We start from the raw sequence: 16,629 nt of genomic DNA, 5'->3' as shown, positions 1-16,629 counted from the left end.
ACATAAATAAATGTGGGTCATAAATAAAAAAGTCGTCTTTCAATGTTATATCCAGTAACATTTTACTTTAATTTTAACTTAAAATCCACAACGATGGAAATACTGAGAGGTTTTTTCTAAATTGCCCATTTGGAGAGGCTGAGATATGATACGTGAAATGTAATGTAAGACGATTTATTACTTCATTCATAAGAATAAATGTCATTATAAAATGTGCAGATGTTTTATATTGATGATTAACGCGCGGCTGCCATATTTTGTGTTATTTTTTTTTCGAAGTTCACAGTCCATTTTTAAAAACTAATTTGTTTTTGAATACTTTTATTATTTCCAACTTTTTAATAAACAGTTTATCGATTATAATACTTAATCGCATACCTGCGTACTCCAAGAGCATTGTTTCATCAACGACTATAATGATTTTTATATTTATTCGTACTACAATTTTACTTAAACATCATTAATGATCATTGAGAATTCGTTATAAAATTGGATTAATGTCGAGGGACAACCCAGTCTCAATTTTTCTAACCAGTAAGTCGGGATAAAACCACCGGTATTTATTCAGTCACGAGGGGTCTCGGTCTAACCCTAACTCGAAGTGGATACGAGTAGGGAATCAGTTGCGACCTACTTTAGTTCCGCTCCAGTGCTCTTATAATGCTATTAAATAATAGACGCATAATGGGGAGGTGCGTGCTAAGGAGAGTTCTGCAAGTAGACAGTAGTCATCCTTTTCGAGTCTTAGAAAAGAGACTTTATGTTCCCTATTGGCAGTTATGTTACTATAATCAGTAATCACTAGATAATATAAACGCTAGTCAAATGGCAAGTTCTCTATAAATTATAAAAAAAAATAAAAAATGTGATTAGATTTTGAATACTGACACATATACTGATCGTATTAGTTCCCATGTACCAAACGTGGCCACAGTATAATATATATATATATTATTTAATCGAAATTAAATTTTTCAGCATAGTGCATAATATTAAAGTCTTAATCTAATTACAAATTATAATGTGATTTGTGATATAGTGATATAATGATATTTACATGTTACAATATTAAGTATTATTATGTAGGTATTTTCAATGGCTAATTTTTTTAGTTTGATCTTTATCTTGGATGAAATATATATATTATTATGGCTGACGGTATTGAAATCGGATACCGATTTGGCGTTATTAGAATTGGTACTGGTATAGAACATTGTATACCCTAATACCAGAACATACTGGAATACTGGAATACTGGAATACCAAAAAGCTTTAAAGGGCTGACGGTACTGAAATCTTATACCTGTACAATTGCGGTATTAAAACTGGAATACCAAAAATAATCGTCAACGGCATTAGCTCATAAAATATAGGATATAATATGGTATTAGTGTATTACTTAGGTAATGAACGGTACCTACATCAGTACTTCGGTATTACGGTTACCGTTCAAGCGATATCTGAGCAATAACCGGTAACCGGTACCGTCAACCATTTAATATATTATATATTATGTGGATACCTACAATCATGCAGTTTATCGTGATTTATATTTTATAAAATAGGCACGACTCACTGGGATTTTTTGAAATGATCACGGAACCCCGTGTGATGTTGGTCAAGCTGTACAGTCCGATCTCCCTAAGGTCAAGATTGTCGTGGATCATTAGCGCCAGTCCCGGGAAATGCGGGCTGTGCGATCCACGGATCAGCATCAAGTTCGGGAACAGCTTTCCCAGGTTGTACAGGCCGGCCACGCGGTAAACGACCAGGTACTGAGTGATCTCGCGCAACAGCGGGAAGCTGATGTCGAAGTCGGACGGTTTGGTGGCGTCAAGCAGCACGATCTGCACATAACCATTGACGATGGTGCAGTTGTGCAACGCAGAAAAGCGTTCGCCACTGTTGCGCACGTCGATGCTGCCGCACACCTTCTCCTCGACGGCCGTGGTCGCGACGGATAGCGACCACAGCCAGACGAACACGATCCACCACCCGTTCATGGACGGCATTTTTTGAGCAAAGGTCGTTTGTACTTCATCTGTCCATCGACAATAATGTAATATAATATTATAAAGAGCGTTGAGCTACACCGCTGCGGCGGTTCGAAACACTTACAGACCCTTAATTTTCGGTCAAGCACGCGGGGAGTAATATAAAATATGCCTACCTAAGTATAATATTTTCCTACAAGTACCTCCCACTGGTCGTGTTTCTCTTATTAAAACGCAACAAAAACAAACCGATTGAACCGGACCGCGTGTACACAAAATAATACCACAGTATTATTATTAAATATTTTATTCTGGCGAACTACCGCGCGGCCGAATCACGCGTCACATGGCACGCACGCAGCGGTTGCGTCGCCGATCATCGCGAACCGAGCAGAACGCGTGGCGCTGCACTTCTCCGACGACACACGACTGCGGCGATTGCGACTGCTGTGGCAGCGGTGCCGACAGTGGCGATGACGACGTTTGTTGTGACGACAGTGGCGGCGGCCGTTTTGACTGCAACGACGTAGGCGGCGGCGTACATCTTGTTGCGCGACGCGTCACGGGGGAATCGTAGCGTCCGCACGCGACTCTCCAGCGCCGGTGGGCGGCGCACCCGAAAATCAAACGCCGAAACGATCGACGACGGGGTGGGGTGGGACGGTTGGGTTACGTTTTGTGGAGGGAGACAGGGTCGTCGGAAACCGTGTGTTTCGAAAAATTAAATGAAATAATATTCAACTCTTGTGATAATATTATTTAAAATACAATATTATATTGTACGTCAGCGTCCCGGGGGCTGTTATCTATTTGGGCAGACTGCTGCGTCTGCTACAGAGTGCTTGGACCTAATTGATCGTAGTACAGCGTCGTCGTCCAACGGCGGCGGCGGTTACGGCGGTGTCGACGGCGGCATTTCTCTCGTCCTGTGGACAATTAATAAATTAACTACATTAGTTTATAATAATATTATACTTTATTAATCATTATTGTTATTATATGAAAAACAAAGACGTTTTTATGTCATTTCCCGGGGTATTAGCGGCAAAATATGCACTGGATATAATAGTAATATACTGCTGGGTTGATGAACCGCAGTAATATTAGTTAACTTAACAATAATACGTAACGATGATGTACGTGAAACAGAGGCAGACACATGTGCGAGGACTCGAGGGGTGCGTGTATGCGCACGCGCAGGGGGTAGGGTTATTATACGTATTGATATGGGAGGGGTTGATTTCCTGCAAATCCCCAAGAACACCACTCGAAAATTCGTCGAGACTTTTATCTCATGTATGGTGTCTATATAACGAAAATGCAGCTATATTATTTTAGTTAACTCGAAACTACGTAATTTATTAATTTATAGGTTTACAGATAATATTGTGTTTTCGATTTTACGCGTAATTTATATTTCAGTTGCGGTACAATATACCGCTTATTATACTGGTGGTTACTATCATATTTTGTGCCGATATTCATGCGCATAGCTAGTAAGAAGGGGCGGTGCTTTGGGTGTAAAAACCTTTTATTATTATTAAAACCACCCCACCCCCCACGGCCGTAAAATCCAAAAATATATTAAATGCTTAAACACCACCCCCACCAATCTGTATTTAAATATTAAATTAAAACACCCCCCTCGAAAACGTCCGACAGGCTACGTGCGTGACAATTATTTGTCGTAATGGATAAGCTCTATTATCCATGTTCAATAAAAACTGTACAAAACAAAAGAAACAAAATTCAATAAACTTTTTTATTGTAGTGGAGACTAAGAGTTGACTGAAGCCTCTAAAAAAAATTAAACAGACAACAGCAGAGCCCTCATAATTCTTAAAAGTAACATATTATTTGGCGTTTGCTACAGTGCTAGCCCACATAATATTTTATACGAGCAGTTCCGTAGGTATTTATACATCAATTACCAAAACCTTTTTGTTTCGAAATATGAAGTTAAAAAAAAGGGAAAAGTAGATAACTGCTACGCTGTGCAGTAAGTGTCAAGTGTAGGTTAGGTTACTCACTATAATATAAGTGTTAAATTTGAATTCAATGATTATCATTGTGGACACAAAATGATTTTGAGCGGAAACCTATATCACTAAGTATTTTTCATGATATGTTTTTTGATATAGTAATTTATTATTTATTACAAATTAATTTTTACCGAGAACATGGTTTTTGAAAATGTCGTTGTGTATATAATTTTAAAATGTAATAATGTTCTATACCTATTACCTATACATTATATGTTAAAAGTATAGGACCCACAAATAATATTTTTATATTACAACAAAATAACTAAAATCATTATTCTTTGTTTAAGCACCTAATTTCGTCAAATTTGAACTTCAAACGTGCCTATAATAAAAACGTTGATTAGAAAGAGAACGTTTTTTGGTTTCAGAATAAACTTTGAAGAACTTTGTATTTCATTTTCAAACGCTATATAAAAACTGAATATTTTATAATTTGTTGACTACAAATTAATTTGCAAATCATCGTGATTTTGAGTAATTTTTTTGACGATGTTTTAACTTCAAATGCTTATAAAAAAATCATGCTTTTGTATCTTTGATATTTTTAAAATAGCTTTAATAACAACGTATGATGACTAACTTATGAACCTTGTAGTAAATTATCAAACTCTTTGACCAAGCCAAATAGTATGTTTATTAACATTTATAGAAAAAAACCATAACACGCTATTCAATATTTTTCTTCTACAAAGAAAAGCTATGAATCAAAAATATGTTTTTGTTAATAAGTACCTAACCATGACAACGAAAACCTTACGCAAAATCAGTCAGAAACAAAAAAATATTTATGTTAACATTTGGCGTAAAATGAAAATATCAATTAAGTACGATTATTCGGTCTTGAGTTACAACTTAATAAAAAATAGATTTTGTTAAAAAACGGGGTTTCGCGAAAATTCCCGTTTTTCCCAATCGTTAATTTAAGTACTGGAGATTTTTACATTTGACCCTCAAATACCAAATACCAACTGACAACTATCTACATTCATTTTCCTATCAGTAAAGATATTGAAGTTGAAAATCTAAATATTTTGATAGTTCCAAAATATACTGACATACACTCACACATCATTGTAAAATCAATACACATGCATCGCTCCCTCCGCTCAGAATCTAAAATATCGGTTGTTTTATCACTATAAATAACACCGAAAACCTAAAATTTAATATTATGGTTTAAATTGTATGGTTATTTTCAAGTATTTCGAACAAAATTGTATAAACAAATACTAGAGAAAATAAATCGCCAGTATGTTCGAACATCGTAGTTTGTATTATTATATTAGTCGCTCTACGCCCTATGGGAACAATAATTGACGTATACGACGACATCACGTACGACACACACACGACACATACACGCCGTTTTGGTCTTTTGGTGGCTTCCGGGACGTCACAGATTTACATAATTTTCCAATAAAAATGATTAGAAACGATCGAAAACGTATGGGATATAATATCATACACTACAATAATTCGTATATAATATTATAATATAGTACGAGAGCGCGTGCGTGAGTGCGAAAGACAGTAAATACGTCTGACAACAGAATTGTATATTTTTGAAACGTCACCAAGTGGCGATAACGACGACGCAGCGTCTGACAGAATAACGTCTCGAGAAAGCAATAGTAATAATATATTATATTTAATTAACACAAACTGCGCAATAATTAATCGATTGACACCGTGTTTGTTCGCAGGACTCGTAAAATGCAATCCACACAAAATATGACGTTATTGTGCAGTATTGCAGTTCATAAACATGAGTACCGCTGCGACGAAATTACGCGGAAGGGGGGTAACAGGAAAATAGCACGAGCCGTAATTAATGATATCATATTTTTATATCAGTAGGTACCTACATTGAATACGTAGCTGTTACCTAATACCCGGTCAACTATCAGTTCCTCCTCGCGGTCGTGTATTTGTGTATTTACAATAATTTATTGTCCAAGGCAAATTTTGCGATTTTTGAAAACACCTATACCTATAATAGTATGCACTTATTACACCATTGTACCAATTATTAATATAGGTACCTACTATGTGGGCGATTGTAAATTCCATTGTGAATGTATCTTTTGTGTCTGTAAATGTAACCGTTATGACTATATTATACTTTATTATACCCGTGAAAAACATGTGATTCCAATGGTACTAAACTTTTGACCTGTATAATAAACGTTAACTCCACTAATAATTTTATTTTTAAGTTAAAAACTTAACTTAACTACAACAACACACGTTTTTTTTTTCACATTTTAAGGCTAAAATTAATTACAAACCGCGTTCATTGTAAGAGACTATCGCTTTTATTATCTACTTAAATGTTTGATAAATTTGATTGTTAATGTGTATAAAATTACTATAAATGATAGTACGAGTAATACGTATTTTATAAAGTTGACATTCTGTTCGTATTACTACATTTTACAGTTAAATAATTTTGTATTTTAAGTACATAACATTAAATATATATATTTTAGTACATTATTATTGTGCTTGTGCTGAGTTATGCATAAAAATTTAGTTATGATTTTTTTATTATATCGGTGTATTTGACATTAATTACTGGGGAGTTTACATTTATTTTTTCGAATTGAAAAACATACCAGTGAAATTTGCACGTAATAAAATCTATACTATATATAATCGACTACCTGTACTTAGGTGGAATTTATGCATGCACCCCTGTTCCTATGCACAGGTACGTATTTTTCCAAAAATGTCGTTGTATTTTAATCTAATGAGAACTGCAAGGAATGCCCCTCAAAATAGTTGATCCACCACCACTATAATATATTATAACATGCTCCTTCGAAACACTTACAAATCTATAAAAAAAAAAAACCACTAGGTACCTACGGTAAAAAGAAAAAACGATAGACGATCGATTAAAAAAATTAGTGCATAATTGAATGGATCGTTCTCCGTAAGTGTAGACTATATTTTACTATCCTTATAACTGGTTAAAAGGATAGTTTTACTACCTACCTAATAGTAGATACAAATACATAATAATATTATAACATAGAGATTATTTATTTTGTAGCGGCTGACAGGTAAAGACAGACGTGTGTACAGTGTTATTATGAGTGTTATGACAATGTCATCGCCGCCGCCGCCTCAATACACGAGACCACTGCAAATTGCTGATCCATTCACAAAACACAATCGGCCATGACAGTCGTATAGTTGTGCTGCGCGGTATCGTATATGTGGTTGTGGTATATACGAGCACCGCAGCCGCTATATCAGCATAATAATAATATACAATTAATTATTATATACTATAATTTACAATAATCATGGGAACATTGCAATGCCCACTAAGATTTGAAAAACGCCGTCACACCAACTAGATTTGGCAACAATAATATTATAATATTGTACGTCCGGTTCGTCTACAACGCGAATAAATGATACTATAATATTAAACCGTCTCAAGTATATAATATAGCGACTAAACATAATATATTTTAATGCAAACATATTCAAAAATCCAAATATTATTATAATATGTACGGGGTGATCCGTTTAACATAAGACGCACTCTCATTCACGTCAGAAAACACTAACGTTTTTTAGAATATGATTACAAGTCGTTACTAAAACAATACTTTTTAAGGAAAAAAATTATATATTTTGTTATTATCGCTATCATTTTTTAAGTTGTCTCCTCTTTTAAATTACAATATACATTTTTAATTTTATATTCCTAAGCAGAATATTATTCGGAGTATTTCGACCAATAATATCAAATTTCAGACAGTTACACATGTAGTTAATTATAATTTTATATGAGTGGAGTATAGAGAACCAGCATTTTGTGGGGCACCGTTGTCCCCTGCATACCATTCCACTCTACATAAACTTTGAATGATTCTTATAACTCATAGACTACTCGTCCAAAACTCGATTTTTATACATCGAAGTACTTCAAAAAATATTCTGCTTTTGAATCAGATATTCAAAATGCATGTCATTGAAATAAGGTAAAAATAAAAAAAAAATGTAACGGTAAAAAATAGTAAAAATGTGAGACATATAGCTATGTAAAAATATTTTTCTAAAACCTAAATGATAATATTTTTTGAAATATTAAGAGTCTTACGTTAAATGGATCACCCGGTATATCTACGTAAACATACCAGCTATGTTTATATTGATGCTTTCGAACTGTTGAGTGTAGTGTCTACAATTCCACTCCTGCAGTCGAGTGTAGTGTCTATAGTTTCATTCAAAGAATCGACGGTTTCCAAGACATATACAATTATTCATAATTCGTTCATTTATAATGACAAATATTAAAATGCCCGTATTTACTTTTAAAAAAAATACATATTCTACGAGTTCTAATTACTTACAAATTAATTAAAGTCGTCGACGCAAAATCACATGATATTATGTTGTTTATTATTGTCTAGACCACTTATTGTCCTTAACTGAAAACACCAGTGTGCCTTAGACCGAATTAATTTTATAAAAAATACGCAATATTAGCTTTTCTAATATAAATTATAATATTTTAAATACAGATATTATAGATATTATGATAGTTAGGTATAGGTACATTCTTTGGCTTATACTGAAAAGTATAACGAATTCATATTAAAACTTCTCAGTCATTCAAACTTGCTTTCTTTTTAAAAGGGTCGATACATTTATAAATTGTTAAATGACGAATGTATTTTATAAATGAGAATAAAGCCATAAAGTAATTTTGTCACCTCTACAGAATTATTTGTGCGTAATACCTACGTACTACTGCAGAGAAAATTTTTTTCCAAGAAACCAATGAATAATGACGATGAAGCCAAAAGAATGGAAAGGGAATTCACGGTTTAAATTTTTTTTTCGATTTTTCACTTATTAATAAAATAGTAGTTCTAAATTCGCAAATAAATTGCGTTGAATAATAATAAAATGCAAATAGTGTTATACAGTCGTTATCAATTGAACATATTTTCTATAATACATATACAAAACCGTTTTTAAATAATAGGTGCAATAGGTTAGCTTAGCATCTTGAAATGTTAAAAAAAAAAAGAAGCCAAGCTTCCAAAATTATGTTTACGGATCATGATGGAAATTACGAGGTTTTTAGAGGCATTATAAAAACTTAAAAACTACGTTATTTCATCAGAACTTAATATTCAGATTTTCGAGTTATTAAATGTTAAAAAAATAAATAATTAGTAGTTTTCTTGAATAAGTACTGTTGTTTGCATTAATAAATAAAAACCTCCCATGCTGTACACCAACAGGCAACAATGATTATAACGTCGTCATTAATAATCATTTTTATAATCGCTAGTCTGCATATAACGCGGGTAACTTAATTTCAACCACCTCGCCAAACAACCGCCATTTTCATTAAGTTTTTGACAGCGTGTACAATATAATTTGACAATTGTAAATGCGTATAAAATAAGGAAAACGTTTTACTGTTGCGTTGCGTCATTTGCACCCTTTTATATAATAACAATAGTTTGTGTTTTTAACGTTTTTCCGGAACTCTTTCGCGTCGACCATGAACAACAACAACAGCAACAACAACAACAACAACAATAACAATAATCCGACAAGTAACGACGATGTACGTAATGCAATGATGACATTAAACTATATACTTCGAATCAAATATATCTTTCTGGCACACCAAAAACCCAAGTCGCGGGTATTATTATTATTATTATCCACACAGAAAACCAACTATATGGCCACAGCGCCACCGCACGCGATTTCCAGTGATTTCCATCAACGTGAGATTTTCTCATGGTAGTTTCGCAAACGCACGTTTTTAAAGAGTAATGTGTAGTACGCGTTAATCCAAACTTTTTAAACTACCTTGGACGGTCGTCCATAACCCCGAGAGCTTAGTGCGTCTAGATATTTTCCCCCCCTGTTTGAACAGTGAGCCGGAGACGGAGAATCGGAACTGCTTTTACATTGCTTCGACCAAGCAGTGCGTCTAGATCACAGCCCGTCAGTTGTAAATCTCCCTTGAAAAATATTAAAATAAAAGACCGTTCAGCCATTTAATAAAAACAGCCCCCACGCCGTAGGTATTTGGAAAATCGAGGAAAATTAATTTCATATCAGTACAACTACTATATATTATACGACTCGCCATACAGAGTATACGTACATAGCCCACAAAAATCGGAAATATGTACATACTACATACATCAAGAATTATACATATGATAGACATAACTTCGTTCCGGCGTTATACAGGTAATAATAATATTATATCTTACGAGTTATTATATATTTAACAGAGTCGAATAGGTGATTTATAGGTAATATTTCTATATTGTTTATATGTCAGTATAATATACTTATATATATTATATATATACGATAAAAAAGATATTATGTGATTTCGCTTTCCAAACACGAAGCCTTTATCAACAATCACGAGGCCTCAGGCTGCAAAGGTCCACACGCCTCTTTTTGCCGACGTTGAATATTTCACATTTATATAATAAAAATATATAATATAGATAATGACGGATTGACTGTGCCCTGAATAAAAAATGCCGTTAGAAGCTTGTATTGAATCGTAATAAAATATTTTAACTTTCAGCCCAAAAAAAGTTTAAAAAACATCTGCAGATTATGTGAATTGAATAATATTTTAATCTCGTGTGGTACGAAGAAATGGCACCAAACACGCGTTGTGCTTTGAGCGACGTGTAAATCGAATTATAATTAGGTACAAGTCCACTGGTCTAGATGTCTAAGGGCTCGTTTTACAATCGTAAAACTACACAGAAAATGGTTACATTTTTAATTTTACATTTACATCTTGGCATATGAGATGAAATCCAAATTATATATATTTTTATTTACAAAAACAAATATCAAAAATAAATGCTACAAATCTCGAATTGGACATTTCATATAATATTAGTGAAAAATAAAAAACACTAAAATTGTATAGTCTGTTACAAAATACTCCACAAGCTATAATAAGCAACTATAATTAAAATTTGCCATCTGCTAATAGAATGTATAAAAACTTAAATTTGGTTTCCTTTTATAATAAACACCTATTAAAAACGTATAACAATAAAAAACCAAACTACATATGGTGTTGACTATAGTCGGTGATTTTTATTATTTTTTTTTAAAACACGTCTATATTGTCTGTACCACCACACCACCCTAAATAACAAAAAAAAGTAATTTTTTATTGAACTTTGCTTATATTTTATAAATATTATATTTAAAAATGGACGAAGAACTAGAAATATTAACAAATGATCAAAATACAAAATGGACTATATTTTTAAAATTTAGCAATTCAATTAAGCAACGAAAATTAAATAAATGGATTTTTTAATTTTATTTTTAGCTATGCCTACAGCCAGCAACTAACGTTGATTAAATTAATAGAAATCCATTATTATGTATCCATAACACCTTTATTTAACGGTTAAATTTTAACCAACCGAAAATTGAAACAATAATTCATTGATATTCCCGAAACAGTTACAAGTTTACAACCTTATTAATATTCTAAAACTTAAAACTAATACGGGTTTTTTTTTATTTAGGCTTTGAAGTTTATCGTTTATTTCATAGGAATAATTGGACCAAACAAACGGTCAAAATGTACTCATACAAAAACATAACAGTATCAAATATAGGAATGAAGTTGGTTTATTATAGCCATAAACTCACAACGGCAGTAGTGCAGGTGGCACTGTTGTCGGTACGTCGAGATATTATAGTAGATACAACACTGCAGACCTTCACGTCACAGTTAACGCTACTTAGTACACTAATAAGTAATAACGATATCGGATCGTACACAAGTTGACATTAAAACAATAAAATGATACACTGCGACACAGCTCTGATACGGACACGAGTCTTAACCAGACTTAAATCTCGAATACATCCATATTATTTATAATCTCAACAGCTTATAGTATTGTAAAAATTAAATTAAAAAATCATATCTAGAATGTTCATTTCTGTCTCATCATCGTTTACAAACGTTTATCCTGGGGCTGGCAGTAATTTTGATGAACCGGTAATTACCGGTTTTTAAAAAATACCGATATTCGGTATTTTCGATGTATTAAAATATCGGTATACCGTGAATCGGTAATTACCGGTGTTACCAAAAATACCGTATACCTACATGTATTATTTATTATTTTTATATAATCATAATGACGTAATAATATATAATAGCCCTATCCTAGGGCGGAAACTTGTAAACACTTTATTAAATTATGTACTATAATTAATTTATCGAAGTTATAATATTTTTGATAGTTACTGACAGTGGCAGCGCCAAGGGCAGGCACAGGCGGGCCATTGCCCTCCCTAAAAAGTCCCTGGCCCGTCCACTGGCCCACCCTGAAATTTTATGAAAGTTTTAAATTTTAAATATTAAAATTTTCATCAAAACTTATGTGTATAAAATATTTTTCATTGTCTTTTATTAGCATGTGTACGAGGCTAAAATATAAATGCATAGGTAATATGGAAACATTGGAAACACGGTAAGGCTATAATATAATATATATCTTAAGCCCGGATGCATAGTCAATTTATGTGTCACATAAGACGTGTTAGGTTTGGTTGAACCTATAATGGTACATCGGGCCAAGTACCCCAATCCCACTGAATATACGTTATCAATTATTATGAGTGTTATGACCACGATTTAAGATATACTTAAGATAATAAGATATATCTTAAATCGTGGTTATGACTTATAACACTGTTATCGGGTCATTTGATAATTGATTACAATAACGTCCGACAAGAATATTACATTATTATTGGTATAATCTATTTTTAGATGCAAACTGTGTATCTTATAGAAAAATATTACATTATTGATATGCCATCTTAATCAAAATCAAGTGATTATTGTTTGTACCAAAGTGCTTAATCATTCATTTTTAGTCTTTACTCTTCAGTGCAAATTATTTTTTTGTAAATGTATAAAACTTAATTATTAATTGATCAATATTTTATATGACTTCTAAAAGGACTTTAAATGATTTTTTGTATGACCGCCGTAGCGAACGAAAAAAAACTTGTTACCAACAGGTTAGTTAAATATATTTTATACACCTACCTACTTTATTAATATTTTCTTATATTTTTTTAAATTGTTTTAAATATTTATTACACATTTTTTTAAGTTATAGTTATAATTAAATAAATATTTAACTATTTAAGTTTATTTTTAGTTATTACATACAAATTTGTTTTATTAAGGTGACATATTATTTAAATAATGATATTTCATCATACAATATTAATTAATCAATTAATCAAACTGTCATGTTTATCTTGTTTATAATAAATCATAAATAATAGCTGCATTAAATCATGAATTTGTAATTATTCCAATACCTATGGTTTTATTTTATTATGTAGATAGTTAAAAGTATACTAGACAGCCGGCAGAAGCCAGGAAATGTGGAGTAAAGATTTCACACATTATTATAGGTATTATATATATTAAATATATTATACATTGGCCCTTCAGTAAAATGACGTGCATCAAGTTGGCCCTACCTGGTATAAAATCCTGGCGCCGCCACTGATTACTGAGGTACGAATCGTACGATATTTTCGGTAATTACCGAGGTAAGTATACAATCGGTAATACCGTAGATACCGATAGTAAATAAATACCGGATACCGGTTTGAAAATTTTAAATACAGCCGGCCGTAGTTTATCCTACCGTGGCGATGCAAACACTTAGACGAAACACACATGTTCAATAAACATACAATAACCCCCTCCCCCCACCACCGACCAACTGGAACATATTATTGGAAATTTGTCGGCACATCATAAATATAGCGTTCTACACGTCTGGCTACCTCGTAAATAGAATATTGGATTGATTCTAAGCCCCATGTTAAATTTTCAAAGCTTATCCGATTCGTGGTGCACTGCAGTTTTACCGCGTTACTATTCACGCCACCGCGGTGCACCGGTGTATTTATATAATTCACATTTCACGACATTAATTATCATAATAAAATAAGTTCAAAATTTTTTAAATGGTACCTATATATGTAAAAACGGATATCATTCCATGATCCATCTCCCCCGTGTGTAGAATAATGAACACGTATATTCCTTATTAGCGTACCTCTAAAGGTACCTCTATTATAGAACATTATAAATATATATTTTATTTTTATTAAATATAATAAATTATAAACGAAACAATAAGGACGATTCCCGTCCAACGACATGTTGTAACTTTAGTTTACATTTGGCTACACTTACTTATAAGCTTCACCCTGTATTTTTATAGAGCAAATATTTTTTTTTTTTTATTGTTGATAGCACCGACTTGAACAAACAAAAATTGTTTACTCTATTTTAAATGTAATACGTGACGTCTCTATAGTCTATACTTTGTTACAGCATACAACTGAAAGTGAGTCAACATTCAAATTACAGATAACGCAATTCATTACTATTATTATTTTTATTATTATAATTATTGCCTATCTATATTATAGTAATATGATCTTAATATTATTATTGTATATTACACACTCGGCGTTTCATAATATTTTTAATTCTGAGCGGAGCGATAAATGTATTATGAATGTTTTATTTTATTGTACTTACCTATTTAAAATATAAAATAGGGTTGTGCCCAAAGGTAGCATAATATAGTGCAATATACCAATACAACTATAACTTAAAATGTAGATAGAAACTCAAACAAAAAACAAACAGTACCTATGTCAACAAATCCGCTAAAAACAGAAAAAGAGGCATGTAGGTATCAGGGTGGTTTGAGCAAGAGAGATCAACAAAAGGAGCAAAATTATACGAATACGGTGCCCGGGAACTCTGAAAATAACATCCACAAGATGAGAGATAGGCAGTCAATTCTGCCACCAAGGAAAATTATAGAGAATGAATGGGTCACTAAGGAGATGAAGATCGGGTGGAGTAGGGTGATTGAGTGCCAGAAACATCGGGGAATTAGTCATGGGGAAGGTTAGGTATAATTAAAACCCTCACAAGCGAGAGCTTAAGCTAGATGCGTTCGATTTGTTGAGTGTGTACGGATTCTAGACAATCGACCCGTATTCTATAATTGGCCTAATAAAAGCAATAAGTTCAAGGAATTTAATGAGGCAGCAATCTTAAATTCAACAGCAACCCTTTTTAGAAAGCCTTGCATAATATTGAACGATTTACAGGAAATAAAGTGCTGATATGGGTTTTAGAAAGAGAAGTGACAAAAATGAACGCAAAACCTCTGACACTATTAACGGAAGTGAGAACCACGTCACCTATGGAATAGTGATAATTAATAGATGATTGCCCTTTGGAAACACCATGGACTTACACTAGGGAGTACATTGAGACTCGAACAAGACATTTGCTCCAGATGAGTCTAGATCGCTTGAAGGTTAGGTTGGGTTACGAGCTAAGACGACGCACTGACATAACCATTAATAATAGCGAAAAAAGTAGTAGTAGTGTGGGTTTTTTAATGTAAAATGTCATCCCCTTAAGGAACTGAAAAAAATTTTGAATCCTTAGCTATAAAAGTTGAACATTTCATAAATGTTTAACTACAAAATCATTATTTGAATTTTAAATTTCATAAATGATGTCAACAATCGAACTTTAAATGTTTATAATAAAAAAATTGTGCCATTGTATTTTTAATATTTTTCATCTACTGATGTAACAATATATCAGGAGTCTTGTATTAATTTTTCAAGCTTTTTGACCCGACGAATAAAATTTTATTGACATATATAGCAATAAACCTAAAACAAAAAGAGAACTGAAAATGTCCTTAAACAACTCAAAGCAAGTTAAAATATTTTGATAATGTTTGAAAAAATAATAATGTATAGAAAATGCTAATCTAAATATTCAGTGAAAATCGCATGTATCTACGGTCATTTGTTTTAGAGATAAACCAAAAACCAAAATCGATTTTGATAAAAAAAAAAAAAAATTCACATTATTGTAAAATCAATCGCTCCGCTCAGAATCTAAAATAGTTGATACTTTACTTTGATTTAAACATTTCTCTAATAGTTACCTACTAAAATTATTATTTTTATACACCATATACATATTATAAATATATTATAACATATTTTAGATTCTGAGAAAAGTGATGAATGTATTGATTTTATAATGATGTGTTTTTTTTTGTTTTTTTTTTTTTGTGTCTGTCATCATCTTTTAGGACAGTAAAAATGGTTGGATTTTCTTCAACAGTAACTTTTTTGATAGGAAAGTGAATCTAGTTGGTACTGTGGGGGTCGAAAGTAAAAATTTCCCAGTAGTTTTCAAGAGCGACGTGAAAAATAAAATAAAAATTAAGGAAAAACGGGAAATTCTACGCAAAATCTGTTTTTGAGAAAATCGATTTTGGTTTTTAGTGTAACTCTAAAACAAATAAACGTATATACATGCAATTTTCACTGGTTGTTTATATTTGCATTTTTTATACACGATACAATTTTAAAAATATTTTGATTTGTTTTGAACTGTTTAGGAACATTTTCAGTTTCAAATTTTATTAGTATTTTTTTCTATGGATGTC

The 16,629-nt window shown here is 32.3% G+C and overlaps 1 protein-coding gene across 1 annotated transcript in view; it reads right to left on the bottom strand.

Moving 5' to 3' along the window:
* The window catches only part of LOC132938066 (insulin-like peptide receptor), a 49,218-nt gene that overhangs the window by 7,445 nt on the left and 25,144 nt on the right, over positions 1 to 16,629 (bottom strand). The window contains 1 exon segment of the mRNA XM_061004733.1: positions 1,577 to 2,920. Coding sequence (XP_060860716.1) covers positions 1,577 to 2,012 — 436 coding nt within the window. The 5' untranslated portion in view covers positions 2,013 to 2,920.

The sequence above is a fragment of the Metopolophium dirhodum genome, chromosome 2 (genome assembly GCF_019925205.1).
Source record: "Metopolophium dirhodum isolate CAU chromosome 2, ASM1992520v1, whole genome shotgun sequence".
Lineage (NCBI taxonomy): Eukaryota > Metazoa > Arthropoda > Insecta > Hemiptera > Aphididae > Metopolophium > Metopolophium dirhodum.
The sequence above is the reverse complement of the archived record's forward strand: the minus strand, read 5'-3'. Positions and strand labels throughout refer to the sequence as shown.